The sequence below is a fragment of the Nipponia nippon genome, unplaced genomic scaffold (genome assembly GCF_047370975.1).
Source record: "Nipponia nippon isolate SJK-2023a ecotype South Korea unplaced genomic scaffold, ASM4737097v1 scaffold_71, whole genome shotgun sequence".
Classification (NCBI taxonomy): Eukaryota; Metazoa; Chordata; class Aves; order Pelecaniformes; family Threskiornithidae; genus Nipponia; species Nipponia nippon.
Window position 1 is genome coordinate 142540 of NW_028262393.1, and position 17632 is coordinate 160171.

General features: G+C 42.0%; 1 protein-coding gene across 2 annotated transcripts in view; it reads left to right on the forward strand.

The window, feature by feature from the left end:
* Window positions 1-1433: 1433 nt before the first annotated feature.
* The window catches only part of NUP155 (nucleoporin 155), a 38377-nt gene continuing 22178 nt past the window's right edge, over window positions 1434-17632 (forward strand). For both annotated transcript variants that reach the window (XM_087741070.1, XM_087741071.1), the window contains exons 1-15: window positions 1434-1657; window positions 5092-5229; window positions 5570-5666; window positions 6849-6919; window positions 7532-7624; window positions 8426-8592; window positions 9040-9145; window positions 9473-9546; window positions 9867-9958; window positions 10091-10188; window positions 10283-10435; window positions 12258-12358; window positions 13822-13992; window positions 15352-15462; window positions 16378-16472. In XM_087741070.1, coding sequence (XP_087597196.1) covers window positions 1522-1657; window positions 5092-5229; window positions 5570-5666; window positions 6849-6919; window positions 7532-7624; window positions 8426-8592; window positions 9040-9145; window positions 9473-9546; window positions 9867-9958; window positions 10091-10188; window positions 10283-10435; window positions 12258-12358; window positions 13822-13992; window positions 15352-15462; window positions 16378-16472 — 1703 coding nt within the window. In that variant the 5' untranslated portion in view covers window positions 1434-1521. The remainder of the gene's footprint in view (window positions 1658-5091; window positions 5230-5569; window positions 5667-6848; window positions 6920-7531; window positions 7625-8425; window positions 8593-9039; window positions 9146-9472; window positions 9547-9866; window positions 9959-10090; window positions 10189-10282; window positions 10436-12257; window positions 12359-13821; window positions 13993-15351; window positions 15463-16377; window positions 16473-17632) is intronic.

Sequence of the window (17632 nt, forward strand, 5' to 3'; positions counted from 1 at the left end):
CAAAGGGATATCCCATCCCATATGACGTCCACTCAGTAATAAAAGCTAAGAGAAAAGAGGCTGGGGGGCAGCATTCATTGTTTTTACGGAGTTGGTCCTCCAGAGCAACCGCTACACATGCTGGAGCCCTGCTTCCCGGGGGGTGGCTGGACATCGCTGCTGATGGGAAGTAGAGAATAAAATCTTTTTGTTTTCTTTTTGCTTTTCCGCACGTGGCCTTTGCTTGTGCTTTCATTAAACTGTCCTTATCTCAACCCACAAGCCTTTTCTTATATTTCTTCTCCCCTATCCAGCTGAGGATGGGGACTGATAGAGCGGCTTTTGTGGGCACCTGGCATCCAGACAGGGTCAACCCACCACACCAAGTTTCACCCAGCCCTGGGACTTCCTACAACCGTTTGGGAATGCCTACGTTGTCCAGAGCAGACACATCACTTAACAGAGGCCCAACCTTGGTAAGTTAACAATCTGCTAGTCACATTGATGTGTCATGCCAAATTGTGGCAAAACAGCAGCCAGCAAAACAGCAGTCAGCGCAGTGTAAAGGTGATTTACTCTGCTTCCACACCCAGGCTGCAAACAGAGGCGCTGTGCACGCCTTTGAAGGGGAGTCCCCTCACTGTTTTTGACTTGCATCACTACAAACAAAATCTGTGTATGTTTGAGTAACTCTGATGTATACAGTCCTGCCACAGTATCACATCAGGCTGGCAGTATGAAGTGGAGTGGCTGATGGGAGCTGGGGTGGTTTAGTTTGGAGAAGGGGAGGCTGAGAGGAGACCGTATTGCTCTCTACAACTCCCTGAAAGGAGGTTGTAGCCAGGTGGGAGTCAGTCTCTTCTCCCAAATAACAAACGACAGGATGAGAGGAAATGGCCTCAAGCTGCACCAAGGGAAGTTTAGGTTGGATATTAGGAAAAATTTCTTCACCAAAAGGGTGGTCAGGCACTGAAACAGGCTGTCCAGGGAAGTGGTTGAGTCCCCATCCCTGGAGGCATTTAGAAGACGGGCAGACGTGGTGCTCGAGGACATGGTTTAGGGGTGGACTTGGCAGTGCTAGGTTAACGGTTGGACTCGATGATCTTAAGGGTCTTTTCCAACCGTAACGATTCTATGATTCTATCTTTGACTGGGCTGTCTCAGGGGGCCCCACAAGAGCTACAGCGACCACCGAGCAGACAAGCAGACGGGGAACCCCCCAGGCCCACACAGCGCTGACAGGAACCGCTTCCCACCGCCCTCCTCGGGGCCGCCCTGTGCCTTTGAGGGCCGTCACAACAGACCATGCCTGGCCCTCGGCTGGCCCACAGGGACGGCGCGGCGGCCCACCGGGCCGCTCGGGGAGGCACTTCCCCCTCTTTCCCGCGGGCGGAAGCGGCAAGCGGCGCGGCGGTAGCGCGTCACGCGCGCAAGGCCTGCCGGGATTTGGCGGGTGGCGGAGCGGTGGGTGGCGACCTCGCGCCTTCCGGCCGTGCACGGAGTTCGAATCGGCCCGGCCTCGGCCCCGCCATCGGCATCGCCATGCCCGCCGCCATGAGCCCCGCGGCGCCCACCGCCCAGGAGGCGCTGGAGATCGCGGGCCGCATCATCGACCGGCAGATCCAGGATGATCGCTGCTACCCGGACCTGTCCGAGCTGCTGGCGGTGCCGGCGCCTGGTGAGGAGCGCTCGGTGGCCCCTCTGTCTCCGTCCCTCGTCGCCTCAGCCGCCCCGATGCCCCCCGCCGCGCCGCGACCTCCGCAGGGCGGCCTTGGCGGGCCCTGCCCGGCCGGCCGCGGGTGGGGGCCCTCAGCGGGCAGCCGGCCGGGCACCACCCCGCCCCCGTGGCGGCTGCCTCCCTGGCAAGGCCCCAGGGACAGCGGCTGCTGGCCCTGCCTTCTCGGGAAGGGCGACAGGGCTGAGTCTGAAGGCTTCTCAGGCTGGGGGGGGAGGGGTGGGGGCGTGTCGTGTACTGGACGCTTTGGTGCGTGGGTGAAAGTTGTGGATGTGGGATCTCTCCAGGACAGGGGGAGCACTGCGGGAGGAACGGGCTTGGGTTGGCTCCTCGGCCCCATCTCCCTCCAGAAGATGAAGAAAATGGCATTTGTTTTCCATTCTGTCTATTGGGAAGTCTCTTGCGGAGTGCTCTTAGGGGCATTAAGTGCCCAGCACGATCCCTAAGTTACAAGCAGCCTGAAAATCTCTCTTAAGCCTCTTTGAGTGACTTCCCTTTGTCTATAGCTGTATGCCACATGTAGTTATGATGTAAGGCATACCTCCTCTCAAACATTTGTTCTTAAAACATCATAGAATCATAGAATCATCAAGGTTGGAAAAGACCTTTAAGATCATCGAGTCCAACCGTCAACCTACAACTGCCAAGTTCATCTATACCACATCTTCAAGCACCACACCTATCCGTTCTTTAAATACCTCCAGGGATGGAGACTCAACCACTGCCCTGGGCAGCCTCTTCCAATGCTTGACCGCCATTTCGGTGAAGAAGTTTTTCCTAATATCCAACCTAAACTTCCCCTGGCGCAGCTTGAGGCCATTTCCTCTCGTCCGATCACTCGTTACTAGGGAGAAGAGACCAACCCCCACCTCGCTACAACCTCCTGTCAGGTAGTTGTACAGAGCAATAAGGTCTCCTCTCAGCCTCCTCTTCTCCAGGCTAAACAACCCCAGCTCCCTCAGCCGCTCCTCATAAGACATGTGCTCCAGACCCTTCACCAACTTCGTTGCCCTCCTCTGGACACACTCCAGCACCTCCATGTCCTTCTTGCAGTGAGGGGCCCAAAACTGAACACAGTATGCGAGGTGCGGCCTCACCAGTGCCGAGTACAGGGGCACTCGCACCTCCCTGGTCCTGCTGGCCATGCTATTCCTGATACAGGCCAGGATGCCATTGGCCCTCTTGGCCACCTGAGCACACTGCTGGCTCATGTTCAGGCAGCTGTCAGCCAACACCCCCAGGTCCTTTTCCGCCAGACAGCTCTCCAGCCACTCCTCTCCCAGCCTGTAGCGTTGCATGGGGCTGTTGTGACCCAAGTGCAGGACCCGGCACTGAGCCTTGTTGAACCTCACACAGTTGGCCCCAGCCCATCGATCCAGCCTGTCCAGGTCCCTCTGTAGGGCCTTCCTACCCTCCAGCAGATCAACACTTCCACCCAACTTGGTGTCATCTGCAAACGTACTGAGGGTGCACTCAATCCCTTCGTCCAGATCATCAATGAAGATACTGAACAGGACTGGCCCCAACACTCAGCCCTGGGGAATGCCACTCATGACTGGCTGCCAACTGGATTTGACTCCATTCACCACCACTCTCTGGGCTCGGCCATCCAGCCAGTTTTTAACCCAGCGTAGAGTGCACCCATCCAAGCTGTGTGCAGTCAGCTTCTCCAGGAGGATGCTGTGGGAGACTGTGTCAAAGGCCTTGCTGAAGTCCAAGTAGACAACATCCACAGCCTTCCCCTCATCCACTAAGCAGGTCACCTTGTCATAGAAGGAGACCAGGTTAGTGAAGCAGGACCTGCCTTTCATAAACCCATGCTGGCTGGGCCTGATCCCTTGGTTGTCCCGCACTTGCTGCATAATGGCACTCAAGATGATCCGCTCCATGACCTTTCCCCGGCACCGAGGTCAGGCTGACAGGCCTGTAGTTCCCCAGATCCTCCTTCCGACCCTTTTTGTAGATGGGTGTCACATTTGCTAACTTTGAGTCATCTAGGACCTCCCTGGTTGACCAGGACTGCTGATAAATGATGGAGAGTGGCTTGGCCAGCTCCTGTGCCAGCTTCCTCAGTATCCTCAGGTGGATCCCGTCTGGCCCCGTAGACTAGTGAGCATCCAGGTGGAGGAGCAGGTCGGTGACTGCCACCTCTTCAACAACTGGGACTTCACTCTGCATCCTATCTCCAGCTCCCAGCTCAGGGGCCTGAAAACCCCGAGGATGACCAGTCTGATTATTAAAGACTGAGGCAAAGAAGGCTTTAAGTACCTCAGCCTTCTCTTTATCCTTTGTGGCAAGGTTACCTTCTGTATCCAACAAGGGAAGGAGATTCTCCCTGGCCCTCCTTTTGTCACTGACATATTTATAAAATCTTTTTTTGTTGTCTTTAACGGCAGTGGCCAGTTTAAGCTCCAGCTGTGCCTTCACCTTTCTGATCTTCTCCCTGCATATCCTCACATGCTTGTAGTCCCCCTGAGTTGCCTGCCCCTTCTTCCAAAGGTGGTAGGCTCTCCTTTTTTTCCTGAGTTCTAGCTAAAGCTCTCTGTCCAGCCAGGCCGGTCTTCTCCCCCGCCTGCTCGACTTGCGGCACATGGGGACGGCCTGCTCCTCTGCCTTTAAGATTTCCTCCTTGAATCATGTCCAACGAGACAGCCTACTTCATTGGTGCCAGCTGTCTGGCAAAATCGTCTGCGAAGAGGCACTGTAGAGCTGTAGATGACCTAATTAATATATATCCAGTACATGTCAGGATACAAGCAAAGAGTCTGTTTTCTGTTATGATACCATGTGACGTGCATGGCCAAAGTGTAACTGCTCTAGCAGCATCATGGATACATATCACATAAAATAATGGGTACATATGGCTATTTTAACTTGATACTGGGAGCACAGATCAGCTTTTCTAGGTGAAGGAATGTGCTCCTGGCTTGTTCACATGGCATATCTAATGTCTGGCCATACAATGAAAAAAGATCTGGAGAGTATCACAGTAAAAATGGGGTAAAGAATAGGCTGGGGTCCAAATGAGTTATTGTGTTTATTTGCAAATCCATTTGCTTGTGTCTGATTTGAGGTTTAGATTTATTGTTTATGGTCCTGCTCCTGCAGAAACCTTTGTTCACACATATCTTGGGAGTAGCGGTATTTAAATGCTTAAAGTCTGTGCAGAATCAAGGCATTTTTTCTGCGTAGTCTGAAGGCCTGTATTATTCATCTAAAGTAAAATGGGAAATGCTATTAATCTAACTTAGATTTCACAAATTAGGAAACAATCAGGTAAAGACACAGAACGAGAATATAAACCTTTTTTGTAAATTTTTCATTCTTTGTAAGAAGTCTAATCGTTTTGGCTTTTTTTTTTCTTTTCTTAATTGCAGGTAGCCCTACTGTTTCTGGTATGTCAGATATGGATTATCCTTTGCAAGGACCAGGTTTGCTGTCAATACCTAATCTTCCAGAGATCAGCTCGGTCCGCAGAGTCCCACTTCCCCCAGAGCTAGTGGAGCAGTTTGGACGTATCCTGATGAAAAATAATGTGTTAGGTTGTGTAAGTCATTATATTAGAACTGAACTTTTTTCTTCCATAATCTTCTTCCCTGATCTTTCTGTCAGACTGCCAGTAATGAACTTTGATATTGTTCACATTCCCTTTATAAGGCTTCAAGTGGTAACAAGGTCCATTTGTGTAGAGTTGCTGGTGGAATTAGTTTCTGTATGAAGAACTTTGAATGTTTATGGTACATCGCTTATGTACTACTGTATATAAAATAATATTAATTTTTTTTAAATGCCCCCAAAGGGATTTTGCCTTTGCTAGCCAAAATACATTTAGTCCTTACATCAGCAGTGCTTCAGATATGCAGTGCAATTGTATGATGGGAGTATTTCCAGAAATCAGCAGAGCTTGGCTGACTATCGACAGTGACATTTTTATGTGGAACTATGAAGACGGGTATGTAGAGAACACATTTCTGATGATTTTTTGTTGGTATTATACCAGAATTAAGCGATTGCAGTAGGGGGAGATGGTTTACTGATAGCACAGAGGTATGCTGTTCAGTTTAACTTATTTTGATTCCTTTTAGGTTTTACTAAAAGATTTGAATAATAAGTGTGTAAGGATTTTTAAGAGCTAGTAATATTGCTGCCAAATCATCTAGGGATGAAGGAAAGGAAAATGTAGTTGCTTAGGGTTAGACATAGCTCATATCCTAAAGTTATTGCTGTATTTATGCCAGGGCTTTGCTTATGCCAAAAAAGTAGAAAAAAATTATACTAATTGCCTAACTTTTATAAGTAGATTTAGTAAGTACTCTGATGCATGTACAGTGGCCAGTCATTCCCACAATGGTAAGTAATACAGCATTAGTACTTTGACGTATTGTGATTGAAGCTCTCCTGCCTAGCTTATTTTAAGGATGCATGAAACTGAAAATAATTTCATTATCTTTTCAAATAGCAGTGATATGTTTACAATTTGCAGGTTTGCTCTTTATTCACCTATATAGTAAGAATTCTTTTACTAAGAATTGCTTTATACATATAGTTACATTTCATAATAAGATTAAAATTCAGGTTGTGGCTCACATAGCTCCTATCCATATGATTATATTGTGTCACAGTGTATTAAATGCGTTCCCCAAATAAAACAACACTACATGGTGTTAATCATAAGGTGCTGGGGAGGAGGCTGGGAATTCTTGCTTTAGATTATTTTCATGGGAAAAAAAAAATCATTTAAGTTCCTCACTCTTGATGTTTAATCAGCATTGCAGATGCTGCATTATGTAATTCAGAGTAGACTCTATTAATTAATAAAATCCAAAAATATGAAATACTGCAGTTGGGTTTCAGGTTTGAAGCTCAGCTATAGGGGTTCCAAGCAGCTCAAATGATTGCCTATATAGTTTTGCTGTGAAACTTCTCTGTCGTTTCATTCTGCTGGACCTGCTTTCATCCAGAGCAAAAGACGTAGATGGCTTCAGAGTGTTACAATAAGTATTAATGTACGTGTATGTACATGTACTATGTATTTAAGTGTACAGAAACTGATTTTATATACGTTGTTATTATGTGATACTATGTGACAAGTTTTATGCAGGGTTTGGTTGTTTTTTTTCTTCTTTGTTGACAGGGGAGATCTTGCTTATTTTGATGGCCTTAGTGAAACTATTCTTGCAGTGGGTCTTGTAAAGCCAAAGGGAGGTAAGGAATACACGACAGTGACTAGAATTAGGCAGTTACTGAACCTTCTATACATGTTTTTTTTATATATGCATATGTGAACATCTGTGGTTTGTGTGTGTATGTGTATACACATGATGCATGGATTTGTTTCATTTTTAGAAACATAATGAAATTAATTACAAGCCAAAAATAATGTATTGTTTAACAGCCATTTGCACTCATAAGCTTGCATTTTTTTGCCACATCGTACTCTAACATCTGTACTGTTTATAAATTTATACATTCAAGTGACAACTTTCATGAGATCCTGATTTATAGCCCTCCCAGTTCTTTTGGTAGCTACTGCTTAGATAACATTGAAGTCAAACTTGAATTGGCAATAGGGTTGAATTTAAAAGAAGCACATTTATAAGAAAAATGTCATTTTAAAGATGCTATATTTCATGAACTGGAAGCTGAACTGCTGATTGATACTCCTTTCTAATTCTAGAGTTTCACAGATCATTAGGTCTTAAATATGACTATTCCCTCTAATCACTCAATGTGCCTTTACAATGGATACATTGGATACGTTATTGTGGTCTGAGAGGTTGGCTGCAAACTAAAATTTTATTTTCTCGCCTTCTTTAGGTATCTTCCAGCCTCATGTACGACACTTACTTGTTCTGGCTACCCCAGTGGATATTGTGATTTTAGGGCTCAGCTGTGCTAATATACAAGCAGGTAATTTTTGCTTCTCCTCTCGTTCTCAGTTGTGCATTGACAAGTATACATGGCTGCTTTATTAGTAGCTATTTAAGAAAGAAAAACAAAAAACAAGAAAAACAAAACCATGTGCTAAGTGCTTTGCTAATTTTTAAATCACGTTACAGACGGGGGAAATAATTTTTATGGTGTGTATGCTTGTTGGATCGTGGACTCTCATAGGAACGTTGAGTTGTATTATTCACCTGTTTAACATAAAAAGATCTACTGAAAATTAACAGCATGTTGGAGAGGGAGAGAAGAGATGAGTATGAATCTTGGAACTGGTCAATCCAGTTCACTAACCTGTTGGCATTTGTATTCCAGCCGCAAAAATTGAGAACCTGATACCATTTTTTTATGCCATTTATATTAAGAGAGAAAATGCAGAATGGTTTGGAGAAAGTGAGAGGTTTACAATCTTTTGCTCTGTTTTTATACTATCTTGATGTGAAAGAGAAAAAAAGTAGAAATCTGAGTTTTAGACCTGTCACAATTTAGCAGGGATGACAGCATATAGAAATGAAAAACATTGCATTTCCTTACTTGGAAACTTATACGGAGAATTCACTTTTTTTTTTTTTTTTTTTTTAAAAAGAACAGAAGCTTTGTTACTCTGCAGTTTACTTTGGAGAATAGCTATTCCAGAATGTGTTTAGTAATATGAAATTAGCTGTAATTTTTCCTGCTTTCCAAAATGCTTCTTATCACAGACCTGTAATATTTATTAGAACAACTTAAAAACTAAAGAGGATTTGTTTGTTTGTTTATTTATTTAAGGTACTGGATCTCTCAATGACAGTATGTCAGGTGGAATGCAGCTCCTACCAGACCCTCTCTATTCGCTCCCTACAGACAATACTTACATTCTGGCAATAACATCCACTGATAACGGGCGTATCTTTTTGGCTGGAAAAGATGGCTGCTTATATGAAGTAGCATACCAGGTGACTATAGGTTTTACGCACAGGCATTTTTCATTGTTTCGTGGTTGTGGGATCTAGGCACTGAGAGTTCTAAAACGTGAGGTTTGCCATCTTTTTTCTACCATGATTATGTTGCATGGCTTGGTTGCACAACAACTCTGATGTCTTAGTGTAGATGCATTTTCTTTGAAGTAGTCGTAATTATATGAGGAATAACAATGCAGCTTTGGTCAGCTTCAAAAATTAAAATTCTGACATCCTGTACCCTTTTGTGTGTACAATTTTCTTTTAATGATGACCTATCTCTTTCAATTGAATAGTACATACTTTTTCAATTAAGTCAATGATGTGTAGTTAGATTTTTACTTGTTTTCATACTTGTCCTGTTAACAACTTTTTTTAATATAACTACTAGTTTGGATTTTGTTTTGGTTTTTCTTTCAATGCTGTATTTATTTTAAATTGTAGGCTGAAGCAGGCTGGTTTAGCCAGCGCTGTAGAAAAATCAATCATTCAAAGAGCGCGCTGTCTTTCCTTATTCCTTCATTGCTACAGTTCACATTCTCAGAGGATGGTAAGTACTGATGTTAAAGACTTACCCAGTAGTATAATGTAACATTTTAAATAATATTACCAAGAAGTCAGACTGCATAGTTTCCTCATTCAGAGTATTTAGTTATCGTCAATGAAACTTGCAGTGGCTGAAGATTATAAAAATCAGGTCACTTGTTTATGTGTCTAGTTCAGGATAGTTTCTTTCAAAGCCTGGAAAGTTTGACATTTATGACTAAAGTTAATGTTAACTTACAATTAATTATTTTATAGATACTCTGTCTTAAACTTGTTTTCACCAAATCCAGTGTTCATTTGCTGGTTCTCCCTTTTTCCCCTGACTCCACAGATCCTGTAGTTCAAATCGCCATTGACAACTCTCGAAATATCTTATATACCCGCTCAGAAAAAGGAGTGCTGCAAGTATGTGACCTCTTCTAATGACTGTTGGCTGTGTTACTATTGTGTATATAACTTTTTATGTTTTCCTCAGTACCTGGAAATTCTCTGTAGGTATGTCAGGATATTATTCCAGGTTTTGTTTTTTTTTTTTTTTTGCAACAAAGTGTGTGCTGAAGACCTAAAATACTTTCTTCTGAGGAAAGAGTGGCCTTTTGATCTTCACTTCAATTATACGGAAACATGAGGACAAAATAAAAATAGAGCTTGAGTTGCTGTTTTGTAGATGAGGCTGTATTAATTAATTCAACCATAAATCACTAAGCTGTGTTATTGAATTGCAGGTTTATGATTTGGGACCAGATGGTCAAGGAATGACCAGGGTTACTTCTCTTTCACAAAATGCTATAGTTGCTGCTGCTGGGAGCATTGCCAGGTATATTTATGACAATTATGATGCAAGAGGCTTCCTTTAAGGCCAATAGTTTCACATTATATTTTTGGAGAACGTCGTTTGCTTATTTCTTTGGTTTGAGAGTGTATGGAGTTTTTTTGTTTTGTTTTTTAGAACAATAGATCGTTCTGTATTTAAGCCTATTGTTCAAATAGCAGTGATTGAAAATTCTGAATCCATAGACTGTCAACTACTAGCCATCACACATGCAGGTAAGAAAGCAATGCTAATTCCCCCCCTTCTAAACTGATAAATGGCATCTGCACAGTTTAGCAAAATTGTGACCTTTTTTTATCTTTTGTTCAGGTGTCCGACTGTATTTTAGTACTTCACAATTTAAGCATCCAACAGCTCGTCCCTCCATGTTAACCTTGGTGCATGTCCGTTTGCCGCCCGGATTTTCAGCTTCTTCTAACGTGGAGAAGCCTGCAAAGGTTCACAGGGCTCTTTATAGCAAAGGTAAGCAGTGGAACATGGCTCAGATGAGATTGATTTTTTTTTTTGGTTTGGTTTTTTGGGTTTTTTTTGGTGACAGCACTATCACACTGGTTTTACATTGGGGAGTTCGAAACAGTGGGAATAACTGAGAACTAAGCATGGCTTCTGTGTGTTAATGGGACAGTTTTTGGAAGTGGAAGGTTGTCATATTTTTCGGAACTTAGTTCTTCTGCAAGGTGCAGTGTTTGTGCAGAGAACTCTGCTCATGTGTTGATCAACCTTTTTTTCTTCTCATCTCCCCATAAAATAGATTTAATGTGTTCAAATTCACCTACATGTCTCTAGCCATGTGTGATTATTTCTTGAAAGCAGGGGATAGAATATGTTTCTTGCCTATTTAGTGCCTCTCGTGCTGAGCTTAGTGTGTGCTGACTGTTATTTATTAACTCGTTTAGCTAGTGATACCATATAAGATACCAAACAGCTGCCAGATGGTTCCAGCTTTATGTCACTTCTGATTGTAGGCTGAATTTTTAAAAGTGCTGAAGAAAAGTGTGTGTGGGGGTGAATGTCTCTATGTTGCTGGCCCTTTTAGTCATGAATACTGATTTTTCTACTTGGAAGTCATTTCCAGATGTCTTTTCATCTATGATTTCTTTAAACGTCTCATTTTTGAGGCATGTTCTATGTATTTTAGGCTCATTTTTGTTTGTACCTTTTAGAGTAGATGGTAAATGGTGTTAAAAGTGACCTTTTGAAGAAGCCTATGACATACAAACTCATGAGATATTATTTGCTGTTCAAATTGTATGATGAGGACTTAAAGGGGGATTGAGTGCATCCTCAGTAAGTTTGCAGATGACACCAAGTTGGGTGGAAGTGTTGATCTGCTGGAGGGCAGGAAGGCCCTACAGAGGGACCTGGACAGGCTGGATCGATGGGCTGGGGCCAACTGTGTGAGGTTCAACAAGGCTCAGTGCCGGGTCCTGCACTTGGGTCACAACAGCCCCATGCAACGCTACAGGCTGGGGGAGGAGTGGCTGGAGAGCTGTCTGGCGGAAAAGGACCTGGGGGTGTTGGCTGACAGCTGCCTGAACATGAGCCAGCAGTGTGCTCAGGTGGCCAAGAGGGCCAATGGCATCCTGGCTTGTATCAGGAATAGTGTGGCCAGCAGGACCAGGGAGGTGATAGTGCCCCTGTACTCGGCACTGGTGAGACTGCATCTCGCATACTGTGTTCAGTTTTGGGCCCCTCACTACAAGAAGGACATGGAGGTGCTGGAGCGTGTCCAGAGAAGGGCAGCGAAGTTGGTGAAGGGTCTGGAGCACAAGTCTTATGAGGAGCGGCTGAGGGAGCTGGGGTTGTTGAGCCTGGAGAAGAGGAGGCTGAGGGGAGACCTTATTGCTCTGTACAACTACCTGACAGGAGGTTGTAGTGAGATGGGGGTCAGTCTCTTCTCCCTAGTAACGAGTGATAGGACAAGAGGAAATGGCCTCAAGCTGCGCCAGGGGAAGTTTAGGTTGGATATTAGGAAAAACTTCTTCACCGAAACGGCGGTCAAGCATTGGAAGAGGCTGCCCAGGGCAGTGGTTGAGTCTCCATCCCTGGAGGCATTTAGAAGAAGGGTAGACGTGGTGCTTGAGGACCTGGTTTAGTGGTGGACTCGGCAGTGCTAGGTTGATGGTTGGACTCAATGATCTTAAGGGTCTTTTCCAACCTTAACGATTCTATGATTCTATGATTCTAAAGATGGAGTTTTACTAAAAAAGGAATGAATTTGCATCTAATGCACGATTATTGCTTAATAACTTAATATATAACTTAATATTGTGGTTCTTGCTAGGAATCCTGCTGATGGCAGCTTCCGAAAATGAGGATAATGACATACTGTGGTGTATCAATCATGATTCTTTCCCTTTTCAAAAGCCAATGATGGAAACACAGGTACTAAAGCAAACTTTTATACAATTTTGATGGAATCTAGATACTATTTTTTCCTCTCTGATAAGAGATACTTGAATAATACTAACTGCAAGAAATGGGTAGTTCATAGAAAACTTCCATAAGGAGTTTGGAAACACTTACAAAGCTACTAATCAATATGCTTCAAAGCAAAATAATTAGTTGGCAGTTTTGTCAGTGAATGGGAACTCATCTCTTAGTAGGAATTCCTAGTTCAGCCATACTTTCTAGGTTCATGCAAGCTATGTATCAAAAGCAATTGCCTTGACTTCTAAGACTTGACTTCTAATTAACGTATTTGAAAACATTGTTGTCTATAGCATGCTGCATATCGTGCACAAGCCCAGGAAGACATGGCCACAGTCCATAGTGGTGTTTGTTGATGAGAATAAAATTTGGCAAAGATTGTTTAAAATGTAGGTGCTAGAAATTCTAGGGTTTCTTTATGTAAACTGATACTCCATGTCTTCATTAAATTTCAGAAATTATTAATCTCTTCATTATTTCCCTTTTTTTTTCTGATTTTCCTAATTGTTACATAAGTTGGTTTTTAAGAGGGGTTTGGAGAGGGTTCGTTGTCTTATGCATCAGTTCAGGGAGAGCATTTCATGTATTCCAGCTCTGAAGGAAGTCTGAAGTCTTTTGCTGAAGTAGAGGAGTGACATGTCAAAAATAGTATTCTTGTGGGAGCAGTGGTAGAGTTGGAGTGAATGGAGAGACTGTATAAGTTAAAAGTTTCAAAGTCAGGTTTTGATTTATCTGCTGTTTTAATAACTTACAAAAGAGCTTTATAATTACTCCAGATCCCTTCCCTGCAAAAACTTACACATAAATATCCCAAGTGCTGACTTCTCTCTTTGTTCCAAGGCATTTGACAGTAATAGACATCTAGGTTTCCCAAACAAAACTGCAGCCTGTTCTTGAGCAGCAGTTCTTCCTTGTCAGCATACACAGTTTTCTGGAATGTCTTCGCTACCATATGTCTCTTCCTATGTTATATTTGAAGTACTGCTGCCAACTGTGGAAGTCTTTATGATTCAGTTGCAGCATTTTTTGGTTCTTCAAGAAGTAATTTAAATTCATGATACTTTTGGTACTTAGTTCTGATATGGTTAGCATATTGTTGCTGTTTATATTGTGGCAGTATTAAAGGATCCCATTTTGCAAGTTGTTTTATGTTTAAATACAAAATGCTATCCTTGTCCCCCAAAAGAAGCAGTATATTATTCCCTGTCTCCCAAAAGCAGCAGTACATATGTAGATAGCTGTAAATTTGGTGGTAACCTTCTGTTAGATGATACAAGAACTTGATTATTTGGGTTTTCTTGTGTCAAGAGTAGATTCTATTCTGTGTAACTTTAAATGGTAAATAGTAAAATATCACCATGGATATACAAAAACCATGTCTGTTACCAGACTTTGGCTAATACCTATCTGTTGTTCAGATGACCACCCGTGTTGATGGACATTCCTGGGCTCTTTCTGCTATCGATGAATTTAAAGTTCAGAAGATTGTAACACCACTGAATAAAGACATTATTCCAATAACTGATTCACCTGTTGTTGTGCAGCAGCACATGCTGCCACCTAAGAAGTTTGTTTTGCTTTCAGCCCAGGTGAGTATTACTTTTCTTAATATAGGAAATCAGAAGAGTAAGTACGAAGTTAGAAGACTGATCTAAACCTGTAAATGTTTATTCATTTTGGATATGTTTTAAGGATTATATTCTGAACATAAAAAGGAATAAGGAAGAAGATTGCTGAAACCATCTGTATCTATTTTAAATTTACTCAAAGCTATTGGGTCAGCTTCTCTTGTACAGTGTATTAATAGTTTTTGTTGGTCTCCAGAGACCCTTGTAGATACAGATCGTCTAAGAAGTTCTTTTAACCTTAGTTATACTCATGATTATATGAAGTTGAAACAGACACTGGCTGCCCAGAAAATATAGTTTGAGTAGATATTGTTGGCGATTGAAATTTGAATAAATAACTTCTTCTTTGTCATAGAAGTCCCAAAATGGTTTTTTGAAAGGGTTTTAGAAACAAAAACCCACCAAAAAAAAAGAAATTAACTTTTCTATTTCTCTTTTCTGATTACTTCTAGCAATATTGTAGGGCATTTAATATCTTGACCAATAAGCAATTAAAAAAAAAAATGTTTAATCATTAATGTCTTGCAACCTCTAGACTCAACCTGCATTTGTTTAATGGCAGCTGTTTTGTTAAAGGCACTACCTCTCAAGTAGTTAGTATGGATGCAGGCAAGATCATAGAATCATTAAGGTTGGAAAAGACCTCTGAGATCATCGAGCCCAACTGTTAACATAAATGCCAGGTCCACCTCTAGACCATGTCCCTAAGCACCACATTCACATGTTTTTTGAACACTTGAGGGACTGTGATTGCACCACTTTGCTGGGCAGTCTGTTCCAATGCCTAACCACTCTCTCCATGAAGAAGTTTTTCTAATACCCAATCTAAACCTCCCCTGGCACAACTTGAGGCTGTTTCCTCTTGTTCTGTTGCTTGCTACCTGGGAGAAGAGACCAGCCCCCACCTCGCTACAACCTGATTGAGTGTCGTCTTACCGTGCCCTTCATCCTGAATTCGTCAAGCATTTTTCTTCCAGGCCGTTTTGAGGATTTGCAAGATACATAAAGTCTTTCTTTTCTGTATATACTTGCTATATGTTTGTGTTGTATGCTTCATGTTAGGCTACGAACAGCAAAATTAACTCAGTTTATGGAGAGTTTATAGCCATTGCAGTATTATTCCTGCCTTTCCTAGACTTGCTAGAGAATTTTCTGCATGTGAATGGGAACGGGGCTTTAGGCACCATTCACGTTATATTTTGATACAATAGTGCAACGAAGGAAAGTTCAGAATTCTAAAGAGAAGCACTGTGGGGAGGGGATGTTGGGATGGCCAGAGTAAAGACAACTTTATTCTAACTCATTTTGGGTTACTTTTAGGGGAGCTTTATGTTTCATAAACTCAGACCTGTTGATCAGCTGCGTCATCTGCTTGTTAGCAATATAGGTGGAGATGGAGAAGAGATTGAAAGATTTTTCAAGTTGCATCAGGTAAGAACTTTTGACCTTTTACGAAAAATGGAAGATTTATAATATTTATGTAAATCTAATTACTTTCTTTAGCATCTTTTTGTTGTTGCTATAAACTTCTAGTTAACATTTCATTTATCAATTAAAGTATTAGCTTTTCCTCCTGTATTGTCTACATAAAACAAGATTGTATAATGAGAAATAACTTCTCATTTTATGATATCTAAAAATGGAAGTGTAAATCACTTTCCCTGAAATTCTTACATGTCTTATATGTATGCAGTAGTATAATGCAGTTCTCTGGTTTAGGAAAGGAGTTAATTTAAGAGCAGGGGAGGAAGTTTCTAAAAAAAGTTAAATTCCTACACTACAAGAGGTTTTTACATTTTGAAGGCCAGTAGAAATGTGTACAATTGGTCTATTTTTTGTTTAAGGTAAATAACAAACAAGGAGGAAGGAAGCTATTGTGGATTACAATTTTAATTTGTAATTAAATGGTACTGATTAGTATCTGTAGTGAAAGTTCACTGTAATCTACTCCCGTGTGCTTTGATAGGACATAAAAAGTGATATTTTAACATGCCATGAGAATATGCAAACCATTATTTGTACAGATTTTTTTCTTCAAACAGTCTTCTGTAGAAATTACATGAATCTTTGTCATAATTAGGTGACAGACATGGAGATTGTTTCCTACCAGTAATCATACTGAGTTTGCAAAAACTGTATGTAACAAAAACTTACCTGCTACAGTGGGATGCCTCACTATGATTCACTTCCTGTCTGTAACTGGGAAGAGCTGATTTCCTTGCCTTCTAAATAAAATAATGCAAAAATTCGTTTTTGCGAATCGTTTAGTTATTGAGCAATATAACTTCTATACATTTCTTATCAACTTGATATAAGCTGCCACACTAATAGTATAATATGCCTTAGGAGGATCAGGCCTGTGCCACTTGCCTTATCTTGGCCTGTTCTAATGCTGCATGTGATAGAGAAGTATCTGCCTGGGCTACTCGAGCATTCTTCAGGTAAGTTTCAATTCTGTAGGTTGTTCTGAATATTATGCTCCGGATCACTACAGCCACTAAATAATTGTACAGACTCTTGAACCTGCTGCCTGAGCGAGCATTGTTTTAAAACAAGCATAGACTGTTAAACCTGGTGGAATATGCTTTTGCACTAATTTAGGGCTCATCAATAAAGGAAGCTTCCTGTAATGGTGATTTCTGGTTAGTTCCCCTCTTTGGTGCTTGTATTCCACGTGTAGAGGAGGCTATTGAAAATGTAGTTTAATCTGCTTGAAATGCACTTAGGTATACTTCACAGTACCCCTGTTCATTGAAATGCAGTGTGTAGTAATACCTTTAATGAGACCAACTCAGCTGAAAAAAGAACAGACAAATTTTTTCATTTTTGTGGGATGTTTGCATTTGTGGGTTTTTTTGGTTGGGTTGGGTTGGGTTTTTTCCTAAACATATTGTAGTTATTTATGCTGTTCACCATTGCGCCAAGGAAATTGATATTCAGATGGACTTACTCTGTTCAGGGTCTGATGGCTCTTGGTCATAGTTGTTGATGTTGGTTGGGTTTTTGTGTGTGTTTGTTTTATTGGTTGGTTGGTTTGGTTTAGGTTTTTCCACTACAAAGTGAGTGAGGAAGTATGGGATTCTACTCTGGAGGATTAATTTGTCATCTATGTATCCTAAGTACTGCATATCCGTGGTATGGTGCAGATATGTATATTGTAATTAGCTGCCTTAAACAAGTTGGTATATTGTGGGTCTCTTGGCTGTCCTCACAGGGCATGTAGCATGGAGGAAAAAAGAGTTTTGGTAAGATAGACCTGGGGAGAGTGATGATAAAATGTGCAGCTTTGACTGTATGTTTGCGCTAGAGTTTGGGTGTTATGTGCCCAAAAGCTTCGTTGCTCTTTTCCAAAACTTGTGCAGGTGATAGATTAAGTCAGCTATTCTCAGTAGGCTGTGAACAGTTGCTCTTTGTTAAACTGAATTACATTACAAGATCTGAGAGAAAATGTGGATAATAACCCTGGAGAGATGGGTGTTAGCAGCGGAAGACATAACAAACGGCTCATGTAGCACTATAGGAGAGAGAGAGATGGATGGAAATTACTTGTGGACGATAGAAGGATAAGCATGGGTCATCTCAACTGGGTTCTTCTTTCCAC